Source organism: Drosophila busckii, chromosome 2L, assembly GCF_011750605.1.
Source record: "Drosophila busckii strain San Diego stock center, stock number 13000-0081.31 chromosome 2L, ASM1175060v1, whole genome shotgun sequence".
Taxonomy (NCBI): Eukaryota; Metazoa; Arthropoda; class Insecta; order Diptera; family Drosophilidae; genus Drosophila; species Drosophila busckii.
In genome coordinates this window covers 9,675,545-9,696,584 of record NC_046604.1, presented here as the reverse complement: position 1 = coordinate 9,696,584, position 21,040 = coordinate 9,675,545, and the positions used below count along the sequence as shown (strand labels likewise).

Here is a 21,040-nt window from a genome sequence, read left to right as displayed (position 1 = left end):
TCGGCGTTTCACTCATTCTCACCAGCACTTGAAATTTGCAATTAGATAAACAAGTAGTTTACTAAATTTACTGTTTCTGGATTATATGGCTTTTGAAACAACGTTAGTGTAATCTCAGCCTCATTAGGAATTTGCCTGTAAGCACCTGTCAAGCAGTAGCGCCGCCGGGTAAGCAGACTTTGGACTCTAAAACCAAAACAGAGAGCCACATCATAACACACTCACACTTACACAAATGTGCATATGTTTGTGACAAAATGTTTCTGAGCGCGATCAAAGCAGCAACAGGTGAGAGCAACAACTCCCAGTTCAAAAGTAGGTTGACAGGAAACCAGTTCAAAGGTGTTTCGTTAGCGCTCGAATCTGGGTAACTGCAATACTGTCTACGTGGACCAACTGATAAGTTGTTTGTTTTCAAAATTGTAATTGGCAATTTAAAGTTGTATTGTGTGTCCACACTCTTTTGCTGCCTGCGTCGCCGTCGGTGTCGACGTTAATCTTAACGCGCTGTTTATCGCGACTCACAAATTGCCACTACCTTAGAGATTATGCACAAATATCAAAGGTGACAACAAGAGCGCAACAACCTTTGGATTAAGCGTATTAAAATTATTAAAACCATTTTTTATTGATTATGCTTTGCAGCGCCCCAAATAAAAACCAAGTTCAGAGGGCCGACGAGATGAGATTCTTAAACAGCAATAAAGTCGTTTGGAATTTGGTAAGTGTGCCAATTCAACATAGTTTAGGCCTTAATTTAACCTCCCAGTTTGCAGACCAAACTCTCCGTACAGAAGCAAAGTCCCAATGCGCTTATTAAGCTTCTACCCGCCAGCTATAGCACTGGCAAAGCCGGCGACGGTGACAGTAAGGCGCCGCAGGTGCCTAAGCAGCCCAAGCAGGAGCTGCTAAAATATCATGTACTGCCGCTGCAGGAAACTTTGGATCGCTTTTTGCTGACAGTGCAGCCACTGCTAACACCCAAGGAGTTCAAGGAGCAACAAAAAATTACCGAAAACTTTAAAGATAACGATGGAAGCAAGTTGCAGGCGCTTCTTGAGGCAGTGGGAGACACTGAGAAGAATTGGCTAGCTCATCGCTGGCTAACAAATGCCTATCTAAAATATCGTGATCCTGTCACAGTCTATGTCAGTCCCGGCATGACGTTCCCTCCCCAAAACTTTAAAGATACCAATGATTATATCAACTATACGGCTACGGTAATTTATGGTCTGGGTGAGTTTAAAAAATTCGTTGATGATGGGAAAATACCGATTGTTAAAATGGGCAAAAACGAGCTGGATAATAGTCAATTTGGCAAAGTGTTTGGCACTTGTCGTATACCCAAGCGCATACAGGACGAGATTGTTTATAATCCCTGCTCCGCCTACGCGGTTATTATCTATAAGAACAATGTGAGTTATGAATTAACAGAAATTGATCAAAGCTTTCTTAAAAATTAAACATTTTTCAACAGTTCTTCAAGCTCTGCATGTATGATGAGGACGGTGAAGTACTGTCATCTAAAGTTTTTGCCGATCAAATACGTGGTATTATGGAAGAGGAAAAGTGCGTGGGAATACCCTACGGCATACTCACCACAGACAATCGCGATAACTGGGCCGAGGCGTATGAGCAGCTGAACAAATCACCTGTAAATGCCAAGGCCATGAAAACCATACAAGGTGCACTCTTTACTGTGTCGCTGGATGAATGTGTGGCGGTGGAGCCCAAGCAGCAAACAACTGAATTAATACTCTCGCTAATACATGGCGGTGGCAGCACGGTTAATGCCGGCAATCGTTGGATGGACAAGACCATACAGCTGGTAGTGAATCCCAATGGCAATGTAGGTTTCACCTATGAACATTCGCCCGCGGAGGGACAGCCCATAGCCATGATGATGGACTATGTGGTAAAGAAAATGTAAGCGAACACAAACTAAGCTTGCACATAATTAATACTTTTGCCATTTTAGGCTTGACGATCCAGACTATGGCAAATGCGGCTCTGACAACTGTGTCTGCGATCCGGAAAAACTCAAATTCGCTGAGCTAAATCCCTGCGTGGAGCAATGGATGTTCTATGCCAAGCGGAATGTCGACGCTCTGGTGAAGAATCTACAGATGTATGTGCTTAAATTCAAATGCTATGGCAAAGGTTTTATCAAACAGCAAAAACTGGGTCCGGATAGCTTCGTGCAAATAGCGCTACAACTGGCTTTCTATAGGTACTTAACTATGATAAACAAACTAATGGTTGTACTAATTAAATGTTTTAATCACAGAATGCATAAGGTGCCAGCGGCACAGTATGAGTCCGCGCATTTGCGCATTTTCGAGAATGGGCGTACAGAGACCATACGCTCCTGCTCCAATGAGTCTGTGAAGTTTAGCATTGGTATGGACAATGAGAAATTGGATAATGCAACACGTATCAAATTATTGCGTGAGGCCGTGAACAGTCATCAGCAGTATACACGTCTGGCACTGCAGGGACGTGGCGTAGATCGGCATTTGCTAGGATTAAAATTAATGGCGCAGGAAAACAATTTGCCCATACCGGAATTCTACTCATCGCCGGGCTACACCAAATCCTTGCACTTCCGGATGTCCACATCGCAGGTGGCCACGCTTTACGATGCTTTCATGGGCTATGGTCCCGCTACGGAAGATGGTTACGCTTGCTGCTATAATCCACGTGAGGATGATATAATCTTAGCCATTTCGAGCTGGCGTAAGAATATGGAAACCGATCCACTTAAGTTTGCCGCTGCCCTGGAAAAAGCATTCTCGGATATGAGGGATCTGCTACAGACGTGCCCACCGCCTGAGAAGGAAAAGCCGAAATCAAAGTTGTAGTTTAAATGAAGTTTTCAAATTGCAAGTTACACTCCGAATGCGTTTCAAATCTGTACATTTATAAATAAAAATTGAAGCAGTGCCTTAAATCAATTGAACTTTTACACAATAGCTTTAACATAAATATAATTTTAAAAAAACTGCTACTTATAAGCTTCAGTCGATATTTAAAGTATTTAAAGTTGAAACAAAGGTCAAATATCAGATGTTTATCTCTGCTAAAGTTATAGTAGAATATTATAGCATTCCTTGAACTTTTGTTAGTATTTTTACGTAAATTATGTAATTATGATTATCTAGTTATCTAACTGTTACTTGTCCCGGTTTTGAAATTGTATCTGTATATATATTTTTACTTAATTTTATTTCTTTCGAACCTAGCCCCAAATTGTCAGCATGCGTGCCATAGCTGAACGCCTACACCACACATCGGCGCGTTATCAAAGCAATGTCAAGTCCAAGGAGCCGGCCAATGAGCCACGCAGCTTACCGATGCGCCTTCAAGGCATAGCCGAACGAATCGGCAACTATTTCAGACGCAAGCCAAAGCTGCAGCCCAACAATCTGTTTCAGAAACATGACCTAGAGACAACGCGCGTTCCCGGCAATTACTTAAGCTGCTTAGGCGAAAGTGATCAATCCTTGAATCTCATAGCCCAAGTGTCGGCCAGCAGCACGGATGTGGCTGCAAACCAAGGCGTAGTTAAAGCAACATTAACTGATGGGCACGCTGGAACTGGCACTTACTGCGTCTCGGGCTGCATAAGCGCCACTGAAGCGTCTCCAGCTACGCCAGTGGCGGTGCAGCTGCCGCAGAAACTTTTGGTGTATCCAGTACTGCCGCTGCAGGATACGTTGGAACGCTACCTCTGCAGCATACAGCCGTTCTTCAAGCGCAAAGCTTTTGTGCGCGAACAGGCGCTCACCTTGGAGTTTTTGCACAAGCGCGGCAAGAAGCTGCAGGCGCTGCTCGAAGCAGCTGCTGTCAAGGAAAAGAATTGGCTGACCGAACGTTGGACGAAGGCTACCTTCTTGCGCTATCGAGCACCGCTGCCAGTGTTCTCCAGTCCCTGCATGGCCTTCCCGCCGCGTGAGTTTCTGCATAGCGTGGAGTATGCGGATTTTACGGCAAAAGTTATCTACGGCATGTGTGAGGTCAAGCAAATGATTGACCGCAATCAGCTGCCGGTGCAACGTATGGACCACTATGAGCTGGACAACAGTCAATTTCGCAATGTATTTGGCACGGTACGGATACCGCGACAAGAGTGCGATCTACTCGAGCAATGCAACTCCAACTATGTCGTTGTCATACATAAGAATCATGTAAGCTTTTTGCTACTGCACACACTAGTCCGCCTGCTTTAATTCACTGCCATTTCAGTTTTATAGACTACCCGTGTATAATCGGCTTGGTCTTATTTTAGATGTGCGGCAGCTGCGCCAACAGCTGCTGGACATTCTTGAATGTAATTGCCACAAGGGTCCAGCCATTGGCTTGCTCACACAGGATACGCGCTGCAATTGGGCCGAAGCTCATGAGATCCTCGAACGTTATCCATGTAACTGTGAGGTTATTCATCGCATTGAGCGCTCACTGTTTACCGTCTGCCTGGATGAATTTGTGCCCGCACGCCGTGGAATGTTTCGCACCGTACAGGCGGAGCAGCTGCTTTATGGCGGTGGCCATAATGTAAACAGCGCCAATCGCTGGATGGACAAGACTTTGCAGCTTATTGTTAATCCCAACGGCATGGCTGGCATTTGCTATGAGCATGCCCCCGCTGATTGTCAGCCCGTTGCCATGATCATAGACTATGTTGAAAAGAAACTGTAAGTAACTGTTTTGTCAATAAGAAATATTCATTTTGTTTTGCACACTCGCTACTCAATCTCTTATATACGAGTTCACCTCGAGTTCACCTTGTGTTCACCTCTAATATTTACACCACAAAGACAGCATCAGCTGTTAGAATGTATCGAGCGCCGAGTTGAAATGAGAGGAGTTTAAGCTGTGGGGAAGTCAGCTTTCACTTCTAATTTGCAAGCGAACACTCCACCTGATTTTTAGTGCTTTAAATATTTAATACTTTTTGCAGCTGTGATCCGGAGTACGGCTATGACTGCAACGCTTTTGATATATCCGATTATGCAGAGCCACTTTACTTTGAGCCCATTGGCGACTGTGTGGATCTTTGGCTGTCGACAGCCCAGCGCAACATGGACAAGATCAGCGAACGCATAAAGCTGCATGTATTCAAGTTTGAGGACTACGGTCGTTGCCTGATACAGTCACAGGGCATTTCGCCGGACAGTTATCTACAGATGGCGCTGCAGCTAGCGTATTTTAGACTGCATAAAGAGTTGCCTGCGCAGCTGGAGTCGGCACATTTGCGTATATTTCGTTGCGGACGCACTGAGGGCATACGTAGCACCTCGAATCAATCGCTGTGCTTTTTGCGTGCTATGACGAGCACGGATTACTCACTGCAGAATCGATTCAATGCACTGCGCTGCGCTGCCGACACTCATCAGATGCAGACGAAGCAGGCGCTGCGAGGACGCGCAATAGATCGACATTTGTTTGGCTTGCGGCAGATGGCACGTGAGCATGGCCAGCCTATGCCACAGTTCTTCTGCTCCGAGGGATATGTGCGCTCATCGGATTATCGTATAGCCAGCTCGCAGGTGTCGACACCACATGATGCCTTCATGGCCTTTGGGCCTTTTAGTTCCAGTGGATACGGCTGCTCTTATAATCCACGCGAGCACGATGTTATCTTTGCGCTCTCCGCCTGGCAGCTGAAGCCGCACATTAATGTGGAAGATTATGGGAGGGCTATTGACACAGCCTTGATGGATATGAAGCAGCTGATGCTTGATGTGGGTGGACCTTGTGCCGCCCAAGCGGCTAGCGCGTGTGTTAAGACCAGGTATTGTATTTATAAATATTATTATGTGCCTTTAATGCCTTTTAACTTTTTAAATGATTTTTTTTAATAGAAATGAATAAAACTTTTTATAAATGTCATTTATAAACTTTTATTTTGAAAATCGCTATTAAGTATAGTATAAATTTGTAACTATATTTTGTAATAAATATAAGAATGTAGAGCTTTATTGTAAACAGCGTTGCTATAGTACTAACTACAGTGACTCCGCATAAATTGCTTGGATTAATTAATTAATAATGAAATTGTTGTTCTCTATACTTTCTTGCAGTGATAACAGCTGCAAGAAGTAGCGCTCTTAAAGGTCACGTTCCGGAAGCCCCCAAGGCAGAGTACGCGACGTTGTATCTGGAAAATGCATTCAGCGTTTAGTTTTGACTGCAAGTAGTATGTACCAAAGCTTACCTCCTCGGACTTCATCATGTTGCAACACTCGGCTACGGATACCACGGGCTTGGGCTGCCTAAACAGACCCATAAGGGAATTGGAACTGACCGACAGCGAGTTTGAAGGCACTGCGTAGGATTCACAGAAGCCACGACAGGCATTCGTCTTGATGGTAAACCCCACACAGTCCGGTATTGAAATTGTACGTGTATTGCCCACCTTATGGCAGCCAGGACGCAGCCAATCTTTGCTCACGCTGCGCTCCGCCACTCGCGAGCTGAAACAGCAATAGCAGCAGCAGAGCAGAAAGAGCCAAAGCAACAAACACAACGGTGATGTTGACCTCATCTCTGCGACAAACGCCAAGGGCAACTGTTGAACTAATGTCGACACTGCGCTACTTTTATATTGCCGACAATCCCGACAATGACGACGACGATGACAACTGTGCCGAGAGGGTGCTGGACATCGTAAGCAAATGGTCTGCACTGCATTAGTTATTCATGCTTGAACTTTATTCCCTTTTTTTTAAGAAAATGAATAAGCAACTGTATATTTGAATAATTTGAATAACAGCTTAACTAATCCTTCATGATGTAAGCCAAAAATAAATTGGTTTTATTGTGTGCCAAAAATAAAGATAGTTTTATTGCTTGAGAGACTCAAATTAAGTCAGAGAAATAAAATTAAAAGTAAATATTGAGCTAAATGCCATTCCTGAAAATCTATAAATCGATGTATATTTAGCGTATATTTGTAAAATGCATGAATATTTTTAAAATTTCTTTATTCCTTTTTTCCAACATAATATAACTAGTCCATTAAATATATTTATTGTTACACGATATTATATATTGCAGTTATTCTTTAACAAATGTATATGAAACATTTAACATCTTGTTATTCTTATATGTATATGAACACATTTAAAATCTTGTTATTCTTATACTATATTGTAAGCTTTCCCAGCTCAAACATACTTGGACTTCACTGTCTAATAATTTTCGAACGTTGCTAGAAAAACACATATAAATAATTTTGGATTCAATATTGAAAAGATTTTAAGCTTTAACTAATACTATTGCTTATGGTATGTCCAAATTTTGGTAACGCAACTCAGTTCGATAAGTCAAGCAGTACCGATGCTATTAACATAGGTAAGTCCAATGCAAGAAAACTTAACGGGATTCATTTATCTTTCGATTTAATAACGCTTAGCGTGCGTTCAGTTTCGAGTGTATATACATATATATCACAATTTTATGTTATTATTTTTTATTTTTTTTTCACTTAGTAGTCCCATTTTTGTTCATTTTTGAGAACTGTCTCGTTGTCGTTGATTAATTATCGAACATTATTTCTGTTCCTATTGTTAAATACGGAGAGATCTCTCCCCTAAAAAACAGCCCACATATAAATACATTAAAAATATCAACGAAAACGCGTTTTCGCTTGTTAGGGATACGATACAAAAAAATCTTGTCGGATGTTGTCGCGTTTTGTATGAGATTACTAAAGCCCCCCAAGCCCTTAAATACTTTGGACTTGTCTTATACGCTTTAGACAAGGACCAGGATTTACGACCCTAATCGAGTTCAAATCGCTGGCTCGCTTTAACCATAACAATCAGGAGCGATGAGTCGCCAGAACGGCCAACACTTGCATGGCATGAATGAGGGCCAGCTGGAGCTGTTGCCACTCGAACTGATGGATGTCGAAATGGAGTTGGACGGTGGCAACTATCAAAGCAACGAACTCGACAGCAATACCACCCACAAATCCAATAACAAGAGTCTATCACCCATCGTTAGCGACCAGGCATTGAATGTGCTTAACGAGCTGCGCGAATCCAACTTGCTATGCGATGCACAAATCTCTGTGGGTGAGCAGTCCTTCAATGTGCACAGGGCCATCATGTGCTCCTGCAGCTCGTATTTTCGGTGAGTGAAACAATCAGAGAGAGAGAGAGCAACAAGACCCACTAGTGGATCTTACTCATATTGTCTTTCATTTACAGCGCACAGTTCACGGGCTTTAATAGTCGCCAGAGCGCGGGCAGCAGCGAGGAGAGCCGTGTGGTGCACATACCCGGGATTAGTGCGTCCATCATGAACTCTGTCATTCAGTATGCTTACCTACGCAAAACCAACGTCAGCGATGAGAATGTGCACGAGCTACTCATCTGTGCCGATTATGTGGGCATGGTGGGTCTGGTCAAGCAGTGCAAGGATTACCTAAGCGGCACTCTGAGTCCGGAGAACTGCGTCAGCATCATGGGTTTTGCGCGGTGCGCGGTTTGCATATTATCTCAATTAGTTTGATTTACTTGCAGCTTTAAGCTGCTTCGAGTGTAATTCTTTTTTAATTGTTTGACCTTTTGCAGGTTTCGTTTTCTAGAGGATTTGTACCAGAAGGCACGCAATTATACGCTGCGCTACTTTACGGATGTGGCAGCGCGCAATACGGACATATTGGACTTGAACATCAAGGACTTCTACGGCATCATTTGCGATGACGAGCTCAATACGCGCGAAGAGGATTATGTGTGGAAGTTGTGTGTCAAGTGGATTGACCGTGATGCGGAGAACCGCAAACAGCATGTGGCTCATCTGATGACTGGCGTGCGGCTTGGTCTAATGACACCCAAGGTGAGCCCAACTGACCAAGCACCCCCCAGTTAGCTAACTAATTATGGCGTACCTTTGGCAATTTCCAGTGCTTCATGGAAGAGGTCAAGGAGCATCCGTATGTGATACAGTGCGAGGCTGCGAAGCCGCTCATAGTCGACACGTTTAAATTCATGTATGACCTGGACTTTCTTAATCCACAAGCCGAAGAGGTAATGCTAACAACACCTTCTGCATCTGCAGCAGCCACTTATACGTGCCATTTGACCTGCCCTTTCAATCCAAGCTCACGACGCCGCCGCTTGCGATGCCACGCCTGCCGCACGAGGTCATCTTTGCCATTGGGGGCTGGAGCGGCGGCACCTCCAAGGGCTGCATCGAAACCTACGACACGCGCGCCGACCGCTGGGTGAACATCAATGCAGAGGATCCGGCTGGACCGCGTGCCTATCACGGCACCGCTGTGCTCGGCTTCAAAATCTACTCCATTGGTGGCTACGATGGTGTTGAGTATGCCGCGTCTTTGATGCCGTCAAAAAGAAGTGGAGCGAGATAGCACCAATGCATTGCCGTCGCTGCTACGTCAGCGTGGCGGAGCTGAATGGCATGATATATGCCATTGGTGGCTACGATGGTCACAATCGCCTCAATACCGTCGAGCGCTACAATCCCAAGACGAATCAGTGGTCCATTATACCGCCCATGAATATGCAGCGTTCCGATGCGAGCGCCTGCACTTTGCATGGTCGCATCTATGCAACGGGCGGGTTTAATGGCCAGGAGTGCCTCGACAGCGCCGAGTTCTATGATCCCGCCACAAATATTTGGACGCGTATACCCAATATGAATCATCGACGCTCGGGTGTTAGCTGTGTGGCGTTCCGTGATCAGTTGTATGTAATTGGTGGCTTTAATGGCACTTCACGCTTGTCCACGGGCGAACGCTTTGATCCGGAGTCGCAGTCATGGCATTTTATCCGCCAGATGAATCATTCGCGCAGCAACTTTGGCCTGGAAATTATTGATGATATGATCTTCGCCATTGGCGGCTTCAATGGCGTATCTACCATCTCGCATACGGAGTGCTATGTGGCCGAGACGGATGAGTGGATGGAGGCGACGGATATGAACATTGTGCGCTCGGCATTGTCCGCGAATAATGTGGCCGGGTTGCCCAATAAGCGTGACTACATACATAAAGAGCGCGATCGTTTAATGGAAGAGCGACGACAACGTTTAATGGCCACGGCAATGGCACGCGAAGATGTGGGCAGCCCAAACCGTTCGCAGTCCATGCTGGAGAACAATGATACGGCGCTGGATGAGCTCGATGATGAGAGCCAAAATGAGGATGGCGATGTCGAGGAGCTGCAGTTGCCGCAGCAGGTGGCGCTACCGCTACCAGCACCTGGCTTGCCCGGTACTGCTGCCGCTGCCGCCGCTGCTGTTGATGCAGCTGCCTTGCCAGCTGTCCATGCGAATCGCCAAGCGCCCTTGGAGGAGCGCGCCATAGCCGCTGTCGCGGACAATAGCCGGCGGTTTCGTGTGCAGCTGCGTAATCAGCGCTATGGTTCGCATCATGAAATACGTCGTCGCACTTAGACGACGTCACCGACGACGATCCACAATTTCTAACCGGCAATGACACTCTCAATCAATACCTCACCCCACTCCCTCCCATAAAAAGACAAAATAGAAGGCGCGTTAGCGTGGGCTTAATATATTTGGTATATTTTGGTATTAGCAGTAGCAGGCCCACGTCCGTACAAACCGTTTTATATACATTTTCATCTTTCTCTCATTTTTCGGTTAAAAGCACAAATTCCAACGGTAGACTACAGAAGCGATACTGTTACCGGGCTGCCTAGACTACAACGAAAAACGCATAATGTTGGCAACAAAAAAAAAAGAAATGAAAAGTTTAAAAATAACAAAAACATTGCATACGCTGCAGGGCTAATTATGCTGCCAGACCCAAGCGATAACTTTTGGCAATCGATCCGAGCGATAATCCGTTAGCTAAATTTAAAATGATTTCCACAAAATTCTTTGCATCATACACAATAATAAAATGCAGCATATTAATAGTACTTAATGCGCACTTGCCTTAATTTTATTCGCTTTTATAGCATTAATATGCAAATTGCGCGTCTTAAATATGCAAAAACACAAAATACTTCAAATCATCTAGTTTATTTTTAGGCAAGCAAAGGCACACAGCTGCGCAGTCGCCAACAGCAGAAGCAGCAATCAGCAGTAGCAGAAGCGAGTGCAGTATAAATATGAATTTAGAAGCATAAAGGCACACAGACTGCAGTCAACAGCGACCGTGTAGCGAGCAGCACAAAATCAGCGCTAAGCTTAAAACGAATTTTTGCATTGCTCCAAATGGCCGCAGCAATAATGTAAGTGAGCGTCTAGGCGCGGGCATATAAATTTAAAATAAAAGATTTGTTTTCTTATAGACTACATTTGCTGTTCCTAGCAACGCCTTTAGTGAGCGCACAGCTGGTGGAATTAGAGCCAGTTTTGAGCGGTCCAACTGCGTCACCTCTAGGCTGTCATAGACGCGTTTATACCTATCGCGTTACCCAGACGGATGAAATGGTTGTGTTAACGTAAAATTTAAAAAAATATCTAAAAATTAAAAAAAATATTTGACACTTGCAGGGCCGCACTTGCTGGGACTTTGTGGATATATGGAGCTGCTGGGGACGCTGCGACTCTAGTGAGATATCTGATTGGAAATTTCCCTACAAGCTATCATTTCATCCGGTTTGCGTGCATGCCAAACGTGAAGAGGTGGTAGCTACTCTGAAAAATTGTCATCCAGAGGCGGACGAAAGCATCAGAAAGTACAGTTATATGGAGGCTAAGCATTGCCATTGTCACACCTGCTCCACAGAGGACACCAGCTGTGAGGCTCCAGTTAGCAATGATGCACTCAACGAACAAGAGAGCGTCAAAGTGTTGGCATTGACCGGTGACAATTCAGCAGCTTTCGATTATTAGACCAATGTGTAGTACAGTGTAGAGCAGTGTAAATGTGCGTTCGCTATAATAAAACTTATATTTTAATGGCAATTTGCATATAAAGCATAAAAAATACTTGTTGTTTATGTTTTTGCGTGTATTTTGTGTAAGCAACAAAAATTTGGTTTAGTTGCCGCCGATAAGGTTTTTGGAACAGTGAGCGCTTAACTAAAAATAAGTTCTTAAAGTGTCCAGATTAATCTAAATATATACATATGTGTATATATATATCTATATATTCTGTATACATAATATATAAAACAAAACTTTATGTATGACGGTACACGCTTCGTAGCGTTCAAATGCCGTTGGTCACGGCATACAGTAGTAGCTCAAGCCTGAAGGTTTGACCGTCCCATCTACAGGAATTTAGAACTTGAGTTTGTGTTATTGCTCTCTTGAGCTAGCAGGTATAGGCAGTAGAGCGATGAAATGCCTAAACCAATGGCGCCACCCAAAGCACATTTTCTCAGACCAGCTAAATAACAAGAGATTAGTTCATTGTTTTATATTTTGTTGTTTCAGCTCACCTGTTGATTTGTACAGAAAACCTGTGGCGGTTCCAGCTAAAACAGTATTTACATTATCATCCTGATCACGAGCGTACTGCAACAACACTCCACACGCTGAATAAAGAACTGCCAACGTACCCAAGGTATTTGCCGTACCGGAGCCCTGTTTCATTATGTGATTGATTAATCTGCAAAACAAAAACTCTGTTTAATTAAAACGTCCAGCTACTGCGTTAAGCGACAACTCACTGGGTACGACGCAACTTCCCCGTTTGATTAAGTGCATTTGTCACTTTGAAGCCATTGTAGATCCCCGCCAAGCCACCAATTCCACCACCAATCATCACAGATGTGCCAATCTGCGAGAAGGCCAACTCAAATCGTCCACGCTGCTTATTGGCGCCCTCGGGGAATATGAATTCTGGCTGCGCTTGCTGCAGAAATCGTGAATCATAGTTAAGGTAGGGCGACACAGGCGTATTACTGAACGTGCCCGATGCCGGTGTGTAGTTTGTTGATGCTGTGGTCTGTGGGTCATCGACTGCAAGCAAAAGTAATTTACACGCCTTTCAATTTCATTCAATAAACAGTCGAATCAGAGCGGTACCCATGTAACAGCGGCAGGTCACATTGCGTAATGTGATTTTACTTACCGGCTGGTGCTGGCGCCAATGAAAATGGTTTCCTCAGGTAGTCGTCACTCATTTTGGAATTTATTCGCGTACGTTGCCAAGTTAAGATACTAATTTACGATGAATCTTCTGCCAAATTAATTGAAGTTCACAACACAATGGGAATCGAGTGTGTTCCCTTGCTCTGCTTATGTTTCTAACTTTTTTCAGACTCGCACATTCTTCTCAGCTGTCATTATGACATTTAGCTATAGAGCTGAGCTATTTTTATATAACTGCTACTTGTCATTAGTACTTCAAAGTAACGTTATTGTATAATCGTGACAGTATATTTCTTTTGGCCAACTGCCACCCTTCGAATAATTATTGAACGTAGTAATTGTAGTAGTAATTGTCTTAAAATAAAATTAGTGCTCTTTTATCTTAATGCATAAGTAAGTAACAGTCACAGATATTTATATTAAGACAGCTGTCAGTATCATCTATTAAAACATTAAATGAACAGTGTAGCAAAATATATGTACGTATTGGCACAAACGAGAGGCAAAATGTTGTTTTTGTGAATTTTACAACACATGCATTTTGTCCAATTGGACAGCTATGTTGGATGACACTCTGCTTCTCTGCTATCGATAGTTCCGAAGAAAAACATAAACAAGATTGTGCATTATAATATTATTTAAAGTTGGTCAACGTCAACAGCTTACGCGGCGGTCGGTCGTGCTCATACTAATTAGGGTGTCGGAAAAATTATTTGTTAATTGTTTGCTTGGGCACATTGTTGAGTGTATAGGAGTGGGCATAAAAGTAGCCGGCGTTTTGTTTGCGGAGTGTACTTGTATTTATTTTGGCCTAGCCTTTTACGCCCCCTCAATGTCGTCAACCGAGGTAAAACTGTCGCGTCTGTTGGGATTAGCACAAAAATTTAACAATTTCTACTTAACGGGTGAGTTACAGTTGCCGCTCTACAAACGCTTATTCATCGTCCTTGCTGAAAAATGGGTTTGGCTTTTGAATTAAAGCTGTCTGGGCTGCACCTGCACTGTCATTTAGCATAGCCGAACCATACGAAATTATGTAAAATGGTGCTAGATGTCAAGGCAGGAGCGTTGCTTAAGATTAATTAATTGACATTAGTTTGTTGTTGTAACAAGATTTTTATCGCGTCACCTTGAGTTTGGCCTTTTGCCATTTCGGTGAGATGACAACACACACAGCTGAAGCATCTTACAGATACTTGTACACACGCGCACTTATACATACATGCAAACTGCATATATAAATTTAGTTATAAATATAGAGATAAATGTTTATGGCTAGATTAAGTGGAAAATATGCATGTAAAGAGTATAATTTACATTCTTTCACACCCTCTCTCTCACTCTCTTGCTCTCTATCTGTCTAACATTATTTATCACTCTTTGATTCTCTCTACAATCGCGCTGATAAACAGCATGCGCGCTTTATATGACTTTTTTTTGTTTTGCTTTAGCAATTTCAAGTGCTTTGCTGAATTCTTTATTTAACATTAGTCATTTATTTACCATACATATACATATGTATATGTGCATATGTCTGTCCATACACGGTTTCTGTTGACATTTCAAGTTAATAACAAATATATATTCTTCTAAGGTGTTTATATATCTTGTCTGTTTTGTGGTGTTTCTTCGTAAGGGATTCGATATTTATTGAGCTTTGCCAAATTCAGCGACGATCTCGCCAACCGGCTCCAACCAGTTTTTTATTATTATTATGTATGTGGTGTTTTGCAAAGCATATTTTGTTGCAAGATTGGTCTTCGATTCAGCAGAAATGTTTTTGGAATCTGATACACTTTCAAGCCAATAGTCATGATAAACTTGTTTATAAAATATAATATATAAATAAACAAATGTATAAACAATTTCCAATTAGACATATTGCAAAGATAACGCACAGCAGTTCTCGTGTATGTTCACATATTCTATATTATTATATAAATATGTTTGAAATGTCATAAAAACCAGTTGCTCATAATCGCTTTGTTTGACAAAACCACAACAACAAAAAACCATAATAAATCGATCGAATTCCACTCAAAGCAAAAGGCACTTAAGGGTAATTGTTATTCTTATTAGGCATTTGGACATATGTATGTATCTTATCGGAGTGCGCGTGCTTTAGGTGTTTCAAATTAAGCTCGAAAGTGAACTTTCAAGTTTAGACAGAACTAGCTGAAATAGGCAATAAAATACAACCGGAAAGGCCTTTGCTTGTTAAATATTGTCTAATCATAGATTTGTTTTATTGCTAAATAATGTTGATAAGCTGAAATCGCTCTTCTGTCTGGTCCAAATTGTTTATTTATTTAATATAGGTGCATCAAGGTCACATTTATTTATTTAGTTTCATTGATAGTTTCAACACTTTTGTGTAAGGTTTAATTTATTCTATAAATTCCATATATAAAGCATATTTTTGAATTATGCGTTTTTGAAATTTTTTCAATCAATAATAGCTGCATTTATTGATGATAATTCATGCTGCTCTTGTTGACCATAATCCGATTACACAAGAGCTGCTGGCCCCAAGGCCAATGCCAAGTTTGTCCCATGCTCTTGAAATTATTTAACGTTAATTGCATTGCAGGTTTTCATAAAAACGACATACGTCCATTTCTGGTCGAGGGTCGACAAGTAGGTCTCATTAAATCGGATGTTTTCAAGCAGCTGCTCAAGTATCCTCAAGTCTTTTGCATACGTGACTGTGATTATACCAAGCAGGTGAGTTTCAATACCAATAACCAAATAGCCGCAGGTACACGTCACATTTATATGATTAATTTATATATTTGCAAGGGTCTTGTGGAGTTAAACCCAGCATTCCGGGATTATCATGAGCGTACCGAGCAATTGGAGAAAGTATTACTCGATTTGCGCCGCGATGGCTTGTTCTCGGCCTTGCAAGGCTGGCGGGACGAGTGCTTTGAGGTGAAGTCCGAGCACAAGGCGCTACTGAAAATGGAGCGAGCTGCAACGCCGCTGTTTGGTGTGCGCAAATATGGTGTAGATATTAATGGCTACGTAAGGCATCCACAGCATGGCTTGTGCATTTGGTTGCAGCAACGCTCGAATAACAAAGAGACCTGGCCTGGAAAATGGGACAACATGGTGGGCGGAGGTCTGTCGGTGGGATATGGCATCAAGGAGACGGCCATTAAGGAAGCCGCCGAGGAGGCATCCATTCCAAGTGATCTCGTCAAGAATCTGGTTTCAGCCGGTTGTGTTTCGTTCTTCTTTGAGAGCGACCAGGGGTTGTTCCCCAATACGGAATATGTGTTCGATCTGGAGCTGCCGGTGGACTTTATACCGCACAATGCCGATGGTGAGGTGCAAGCCTTTGAGTTACTGCCAGCTAACAAGTGCATGGAGCGCGTATTCACAGCAGATTTTAAGACAACATCAGCACCTGTTGTTATTGATTTCTTAATAAGGCATGGCTATATTACGGCTGAAAATGGTACATATAAACTTAGGCAATAACCAAATGTAAATAATTCCATTACCATAATTTTTATAGAACTCAACTTTACACAAATTGTGGAGTTACTTCATGTGCCGCTGCAGTCACTATACACGTACAAAACACGCCTTGAGCAGAAAATTCAGCAACAGCAACAGCAGCACCAAGCCCAGCCGCCCCAGGTAGCGTTGCCCAAAGATGATAGCAACTGCAATTGTTCAGACATGCCAATCAGATCGCTAGAAAACGGGCACAGCAAGAAGGAGAATGCCTAGATGCGAGTAGCATAGGTAGTAAATGGACAACGAATTGTATTGTGTTTAGCATGACCAACGCATTAAGAAGTTTTGGACTAGTTTGAGAGACTGCTTTTGTAGTGGGATTTGTAAAATCCATAAACAACAGCCAATAATATTTACATAACTTACATATATAAGGATCTGTTAGAAAAGCGTAACAACAATATAGATACCAATCATGCAAGCAACCAACCAAACCACAAAAATATATGAAAGTATAATCTACTTAACTAAATTATTAATTAATATAATGGCAACACCTTATGTTAATTATTGTACGTTACATATATATACATATTATACGTACTATATAACCTATTATGTATTTGATAAAAATGCCCGCGTATAGCTTACTTAATAGTTTAGTTTTTGTGCTTTAATATTCCAATCTTGAAATTGCAAACGAAATGACGCCACATTCTTAGAACTTTTGTGAAGAAAATTATATCTAGTATATACACAAACATAATGTATGCCTATATAACACATTTATATACGATAGTTAAAATATAAATTATTTGTAACGAGATATTTAAATGACATTTACTATTATGTGCGTACCAAAGTGCTCAAACTTAAGCAAAAAATTTAATATTAACTAGTTTTCTGTTGAATTTGTAAAACTTTTTTAACCTAATAAAATGATATACGTAAAAGTAAGAGAGTGTTCTCGGATAATTTAATTTAATATAAATTCATTGGTAAACTTTTGTGGCAGCCCCCTTACTTTAAATCTTCGCTGCTTGCCGCGCTGTCAGTTTAGAAAAGCAACTCTGTGCCAGGGCTGCAGAGCGTAGCACTCGTGTCAATTATTCGCAATCTTAGTGGCAACGCCGAACAGGTAGCCATCTTTCTTTCTTTCCCCAACTTCACGACCGCGTGGACGTCGCTACGTAAAAGGTTAGCAAATATTTTGTGTAAATTGCATTTAAAGTCAATTAAATGCATCGAAAATACGCGTCTAATTGTGCCCGCGTGTGCTCCGCACAGTTGAATTATAAAAAATGTTGCTAAAAGTGTTTGTTTATTGCAGGGAACAACAGGCTACAAAATGACCAACTCAAAGGGTTATCGTCGCGGCACCAGAGACATGTTCTCTCGCCCCTTCCGCAAGCATGGTGTCATCCCACTGGGCACATACATGCGCGTCTTCAAGAATGGCGATATCGTCGACATCAAGGGACACGGTGCCGTACAGAAGGGCATGCCCTACAAGGCCTACCATGGCAAGACTGGACGTATCTTCAATGTCACACAACACGCCGTTGGTGTCATTGTAAACAAACGTGTGCGCGGCAAGGTTCTAGCCAAGCGCATCAATGTCCGCATCGAGCATGTGCATCACTCCAAGTGCCGTGAGGATTTCCTGCGCCGCGTCAAGGAGAACGAGCGTCTGCTTAAGGAGGCCAAGGCAAAGGGACAATGGGTTACCCTGAAGCGTCAACCCGAGCAGCCTAAGAAGGCCCATTTCGTCAAGAAACTGGAGGAACCCATCGCTCTGGCGCCAATCCCATACGAGTTCGTTGCTTAAACAACCTAAGCGAAGATATAAGGTGTTTTGTTTACATATTGTAATTATGTAGATTGGTTGATTCCAATATAAGTTTAAATAGAATTGATTTTCTATATGATTGCTGTAAACAATCACTTGAATGTTTATGCTTATTGGGCTAACGTGGGATTAAAAAGACTTTTCTTTGAGTATATATTAAATATATATATATTTCATAAATATCATACATTCTTGTAACTAAAAAGTATCGATTATTGATTAAAGCCCGGAGATGTGCCGTAGTAAAACTGCTTGTCAAACTGCTGGCTTTTGGACAACTCGCTTAGCTTCTGTCGCTTATCTGCCAGTATGAAATCGTCCTCTTCCACCATTTCGGAGTCGCCGCGTTTTCGTCTCAATATCTCAGTGGGTGTATAGTCTGCCGACTCGTCCAGCTCATGCACCTTATAGACTAGATAGATGCGGTCTATAAACTTGTTCGAACTGAAAGGTATACAAAAATGTTAAAAAAATACAGAGCTGTTGATTTGCAGCAAACTTACATTGGCAGTATAAATGGATCAAAAGGAAAGAACGTTTCCAGCGTTTCCTCTGGCATTAGCTTCTCGTGACCATAAATAGTGGCCAATTTGCGTCGGGCATTACGCTCCAGCACCGTATGACAATATGCTAGTTGATAGGTACGAGTGACGCCTGCAAAGGCTGTGGCCACGGGTGGTAGACAGTATCTCAGCGGATTGAAGTGACACATTGCCAGACGAGATAGCTGCAGTGTATTCAGCATTGCTAAATCTAAAATATTATATTTAAATAATTAATTAATAATCCCTTTGCTGTGAGTTTTTCACACATACTTTTTTGATTAATAGTCAGATCACGAGCGCGAAAGGCAATCAAATAGAACATGCCCTGGCAGACGGAGAAGAAAACCATATTAGCTTTAAGCGAGCAGTTTTTGCTGCTAAATTCATCTGAATCATTTATATAAGAATTCGCCCATGCGCTCATCTCCTTCAGATAGTATATAATGGTGCTGTAAGACATTTAATATTAAAAACATATTTATTGCATGCACAATTATATACCCACCTTAACGGCACAAATTTGGAGCGTGCTAGGAAACTGGCTATATAACTAACTGATTGATGGCGTATGATGGAGGAAACATTTGGATTCTGCACCTTTTGCCAGAGCGTGCTGAGAAATGCCTCCGCATAGGCAGGTCGTAAACTGCACACATAAAAGATCACAAACTGTACGTGGTGTGTATTGTGCGTAGGCAAGAGCACTTCATCAAAGGTGCGTACAAGTGTCTTGAAGAAACGGCTCTGGGCTATTCGTTGCTCCTCGGTGCTATTGGGCTGTGGTCGGCACTTGTCGTCTAGGAACTTGAAAAATTTTAGAAGGCAAATGTCCAGCATTTGACCTATGGGATGCTCAAGATGTGCCACAGGTATTTCTGGCTTAGGATGGTCATTAACATCGTCCATATGAAACAATGCATCGTCATCCATTTTATCCTCATCATCAGAATCCTCCTTCATGGCTTCGATTTCGTCACGCGGCGCATGCACATCCAAAATGAGTAGCCTGTAAAAGCACAAGCAACTAGTTAGCTAAGCCCCCATCTAATACAGATATACTTACTTTTGTAGTACCAATTGCAACAACAGTTCCTCGAAAACTGGCTTGTATTCCATAAGCCAAAGCACATTGTGCAAATAGCCGGCTGTGACATGTGTGGCTTTCTTAAAGTATGGAAACTTTGCCGCAATGGTGTCGACGACGACATCAAAAGCCATTGGCACAGCTGTCAGTATACGATTAAGTACACTATGCACAGTCTCCAGATCAGCACGCACACGCTCCGAGGGGTAACCATTCACCCAGTCAGCCGATTCCAAGTCAGAGGGTATCCAATTGAGTATCAACTTATTCATGCCTATGTGTATATATGTATTGTGCGCCACCATAACATCTACGCTGAATTCCGTATACGCTTGTATAGCCTCTGTGCTGCGCTTTTTCCAGTTAAGTGACAGGAGTGCCTCGACCAAATTGGCAAACTTTGGCGACAGACTGTGCACAATTTTGCGTGCATCTTTGAATATTTGTATTACCTCTTCATCCTGTAGAGTGCAGTACTTAGTATATACAGAAAGCTTTGATTTCATTAAAAACTTACACTGAGATCAGCTTCGCTTAGAAAGTATGTAAACTCTTGTATCAAATGGAAATTCTGCTCCTCCAGTGCCACACGCACAGATTCGACAATACCCTTTTCTTTGGGCGTCTCAAAGCGCACTTTGTTTAGTGCAGCCGTCTTTGCGCGTTCCCTATCCGCGCTGGAGAAGGATTTTAATATGGACGTAACGCCCGTTTTGCTGCTGTACACAGACATTATTGCAAATTGCTAACTATTTCCTAATAATACGCAATACCAACAAGGGCACAATACACTATCACTTTGCGTTGCCGTTGAATGTGTTTATGCTTTTACGTTTTGCGTATCATAAACCAATGAAAATACTCTAAGTGGCTGGCAATATGCAAAACTAACATTATATCTAGTTAATTCAATAATTGTTTCTTATAGATGCAGTTATCAAGTTTGCTAACGTACACAAGAGTGGCAAAACAAAACACGTGTGATAATGCGGTGTGACCAGCATTGTTTGTAAAGTTCTGGTATTTTTATATACTGTTAACTCTGGCAGCTCT

At 42.4% G+C, this 21,040-nt stretch overlaps 8 protein-coding genes across 9 annotated transcripts; 6 read left to right on the top strand and 2 right to left on the bottom strand.

Annotated features, from left to right (window-relative positions):
• Positions 1-41: 41 nt before the first annotated feature.
• On the top strand, positions 42-2,965 carry LOC108594475 (carnitine O-acetyltransferase-like). Of its 2 annotated transcripts, none has more exons than XM_017979662.2 (6): positions 42-168; positions 646-721; positions 777-1,415; positions 1,478-1,926; positions 1,979-2,230; positions 2,288-2,965. In XM_017979662.2, exons 2-6 carry the CDS (start codon positions 683-685, stop codon positions 2,859-2,861), a joined length of 1,953 nt encoding a protein of 650 aa, XP_017835151.1. In that variant the 5' UTR covers positions 42-168; positions 646-682; the 3' UTR covers positions 2,862-2,965. The 2 variants fall into 2 exon arrangements, with proteins under 2 accessions (XP_017835151.1, XP_017835150.1); XM_017979661.2 differs by lacking the exon at positions 42-168 and adding an exon at positions 354-565.
• Positions 2,966-3,186: 221 nt separating this feature from the next.
• Positions 3,187-6,310, top strand: LOC108594497 (carnitine O-acetyltransferase-like). The gene is made up of 4 exons (XM_017979693.2): positions 3,187-4,187; positions 4,246-4,694; positions 4,961-5,794; positions 6,084-6,310. Exons 1-4 carry the CDS (start codon positions 3,258-3,260, stop codon positions 6,103-6,105), a joined length of 2,235 nt encoding a protein of 744 aa, XP_017835182.2. The 5' UTR covers positions 3,187-3,257; the 3' UTR covers positions 6,106-6,310.
• A 955-nt stretch (positions 6,311-7,265) lies between these two features.
• LOC108608220 (kelch-like protein 10) lies at positions 7,266-10,735 on the top strand. The gene is given in 7 exon segments (XM_017999498.2): positions 7,266-7,356; positions 7,659-8,139; positions 8,217-8,486; positions 8,583-8,847; positions 8,916-9,038; positions 9,113-9,335; positions 9,338-10,735. Coding segments are annotated over 6 exon segments (2,277 nt in total). The 5' UTR covers positions 7,266-7,356; positions 7,659-7,834; the 3' UTR covers positions 10,429-10,735.
• Positions 7,278-11,932, top strand: LOC108608223 (thyrostimulin beta-5 subunit). The gene is made up of 4 exons (XM_017999500.2): positions 7,278-7,356; positions 11,029-11,231; positions 11,292-11,433; positions 11,497-11,932. The coding sequence occupies exons 2-4, from the start codon at positions 11,215-11,217 to the stop codon at positions 11,836-11,838; spliced, it is 501 nt and encodes a 166-aa protein (XP_017854989.2). The 5' UTR covers positions 7,278-7,356; positions 11,029-11,214; the 3' UTR covers positions 11,839-11,932.
• Positions 11,933-11,941: 9 nt separating this feature from the next.
• On the bottom strand, positions 11,942-13,248 carry LOC108608221 (mitochondrial import inner membrane translocase subunit Tim23). Its single transcript, XM_017999499.2, has 4 exons — positions 13,025-13,248; positions 12,621-12,912; positions 12,390-12,559; positions 11,942-12,337 (listed from the first exon to the last, which is right to left on the bottom strand). The coding sequence occupies exons 1-4, from the start codon at positions 13,074-13,076 to the stop codon at positions 12,219-12,221; spliced, it is 633 nt and encodes a 210-aa protein (XP_017854988.1). The 5' UTR covers positions 13,077-13,248; the 3' UTR covers positions 11,942-12,218.
• A 424-nt stretch (positions 13,249-13,672) lies between these two features.
• LOC108596999 (uncharacterized protein YJR142W) lies at positions 13,673-17,335 on the top strand. The gene is made up of 4 exons (XM_017983279.2): positions 13,673-13,949; positions 15,635-15,768; positions 15,844-16,504; positions 16,565-17,335. The coding sequence occupies exons 1-4, from the start codon at positions 13,877-13,879 to the stop codon at positions 16,780-16,782; spliced, it is 1,086 nt and encodes a 361-aa protein (XP_017838768.1). The 5' UTR covers positions 13,673-13,876; the 3' UTR covers positions 16,783-17,335.
• Positions 17,336-17,605: 270 nt separating this feature from the next.
• LOC108594363 (60S ribosomal protein L21) lies at positions 17,606-18,421 on the top strand. The gene is made up of 2 exons (XM_017979523.1): positions 17,606-17,706; positions 17,840-18,421. Exon 2 carries the CDS (start codon positions 17,858-17,860, stop codon positions 18,335-18,337), a length of 480 nt encoding a protein of 159 aa, XP_017835012.1. The 5' UTR covers positions 17,606-17,706; positions 17,840-17,857; the 3' UTR covers positions 18,338-18,421.
• Positions 18,422-18,503: 82 nt separating this feature from the next.
• LOC108594362 (RNA polymerase I-specific transcription initiation factor RRN3) lies at positions 18,504-20,944 on the bottom strand. The gene is made up of 6 exons (XM_017979522.2): positions 20,505-20,944; positions 19,967-20,448; positions 19,409-19,909; positions 19,174-19,352; positions 18,862-19,111; positions 18,504-18,802 (listed from the first exon to the last, which is right to left on the bottom strand). The coding sequence occupies exons 1-6, from the start codon at positions 20,718-20,720 to the stop codon at positions 18,571-18,573; spliced, it is 1,860 nt and encodes a 619-aa protein (XP_017835011.2). The 5' UTR covers positions 20,721-20,944; the 3' UTR covers positions 18,504-18,570.
• Between the last annotated feature and the right edge of the window lie 96 nt (positions 20,945-21,040).

Excerpts from the sequence above, each read along its gene's own strand:
- LOC108594475 (XM_017979661.2), top strand. Across the intron at positions 1,416-1,477 it reads TTATTATCTATAAGAACAAT|TTCTTCAAGCTCTGCATGTA; the intron begins GTGAGTTATGAA and ends ATTTTTCAACAG. Across the intron at positions 1,927-1,978 it reads GACTATGTGGTAAAGAAAAT|GCTTGACGATCCAGACTATG; the intron begins GTAAGCGAACAC and ends TTGCCATTTTAG.
- LOC108594497 (XM_017979693.2), top strand. The coding sequence starts at position 3,258 with ATGCGTGCCATAGCTGAACGCCTACACCACACATCGGCGCGTTATCAA. Across the intron at positions 4,188-4,245 it reads TTGTCATACATAAGAATCAT|TTTTATAGACTACCCGTGTA; the intron begins GTAAGCTTTTTG and ends CTGCCATTTCAG. Across the intron at positions 4,695-4,960 it reads GACTATGTTGAAAAGAAACT|CTGTGATCCGGAGTACGGCT; the intron begins GTAAGTAACTGT and ends TACTTTTTGCAG.
- LOC108608223 (XM_017999500.2), top strand. Across the intron at positions 11,434-11,496 it reads TTACCCAGACGGATGAAATG|GGCCGCACTTGCTGGGACTT; the intron begins GTTGTGTTAACG and ends TGACACTTGCAG.
- LOC108608221 (XM_017999499.2), bottom strand. The coding sequence starts at position 13,076 with ATGAGTGACGACTACCTGAGGAAACCATTTTCATTGGCGCCAGCACCA. Across the intron at positions 12,913-13,024 it reads ATTGGCGCCAGCACCAGCCG|TCGATGACCCACAGACCACA; the intron begins GTAAGTAAAATC and ends TTTTGCTTGCAG. Across the intron at positions 12,560-12,620 it reads GGGAAGTTGCGTCGTACCCA|ATTAATCAATCACATAATGA; the intron begins GTGAGTTGTCGC and ends TTTGTTTTGCAG.
- LOC108596999 (XM_017983279.2), top strand. The coding sequence starts at position 13,877 with ATGTCGTCAACCGAGGTAAAACTGTCGCGTCTGTTGGGATTAGCACAA. Across the intron at positions 13,950-15,634 it reads TAACAATTTCTACTTAACGG|GTTTTCATAAAAACGACATA; the intron begins GTGAGTTACAGT and ends ATTGCATTGCAG. Across the intron at positions 15,769-15,843 it reads ACTGTGATTATACCAAGCAG|GGTCTTGTGGAGTTAAACCC; the intron begins GTGAGTTTCAAT and ends TATATTTGCAAG.
- LOC108594363 (XM_017979523.1), top strand. The coding sequence starts at position 17,858 with ATGACCAACTCAAAGGGTTATCGTCGCGGCACCAGAGACATGTTCTCT.
- LOC108594362 (XM_017979522.2), bottom strand. The coding sequence starts at position 20,720 with ATGTCTGTGTACAGCAGCAAAACGGGCGTTACGTCCATATTAAAATCC. Across the intron at positions 19,910-19,966 it reads TTGCAATTGGTACTACAAAA|GCTACTCATTTTGGATGTGC; the intron begins GTAAGTATATCT and ends GTGCTTTTACAG. Across the intron at positions 19,353-19,408 it reads TCCAAATTTGTGCCGTTAAG|CACCATTATATACTATCTGA; the intron begins GTGGGTATATAA and ends AATGTCTTACAG.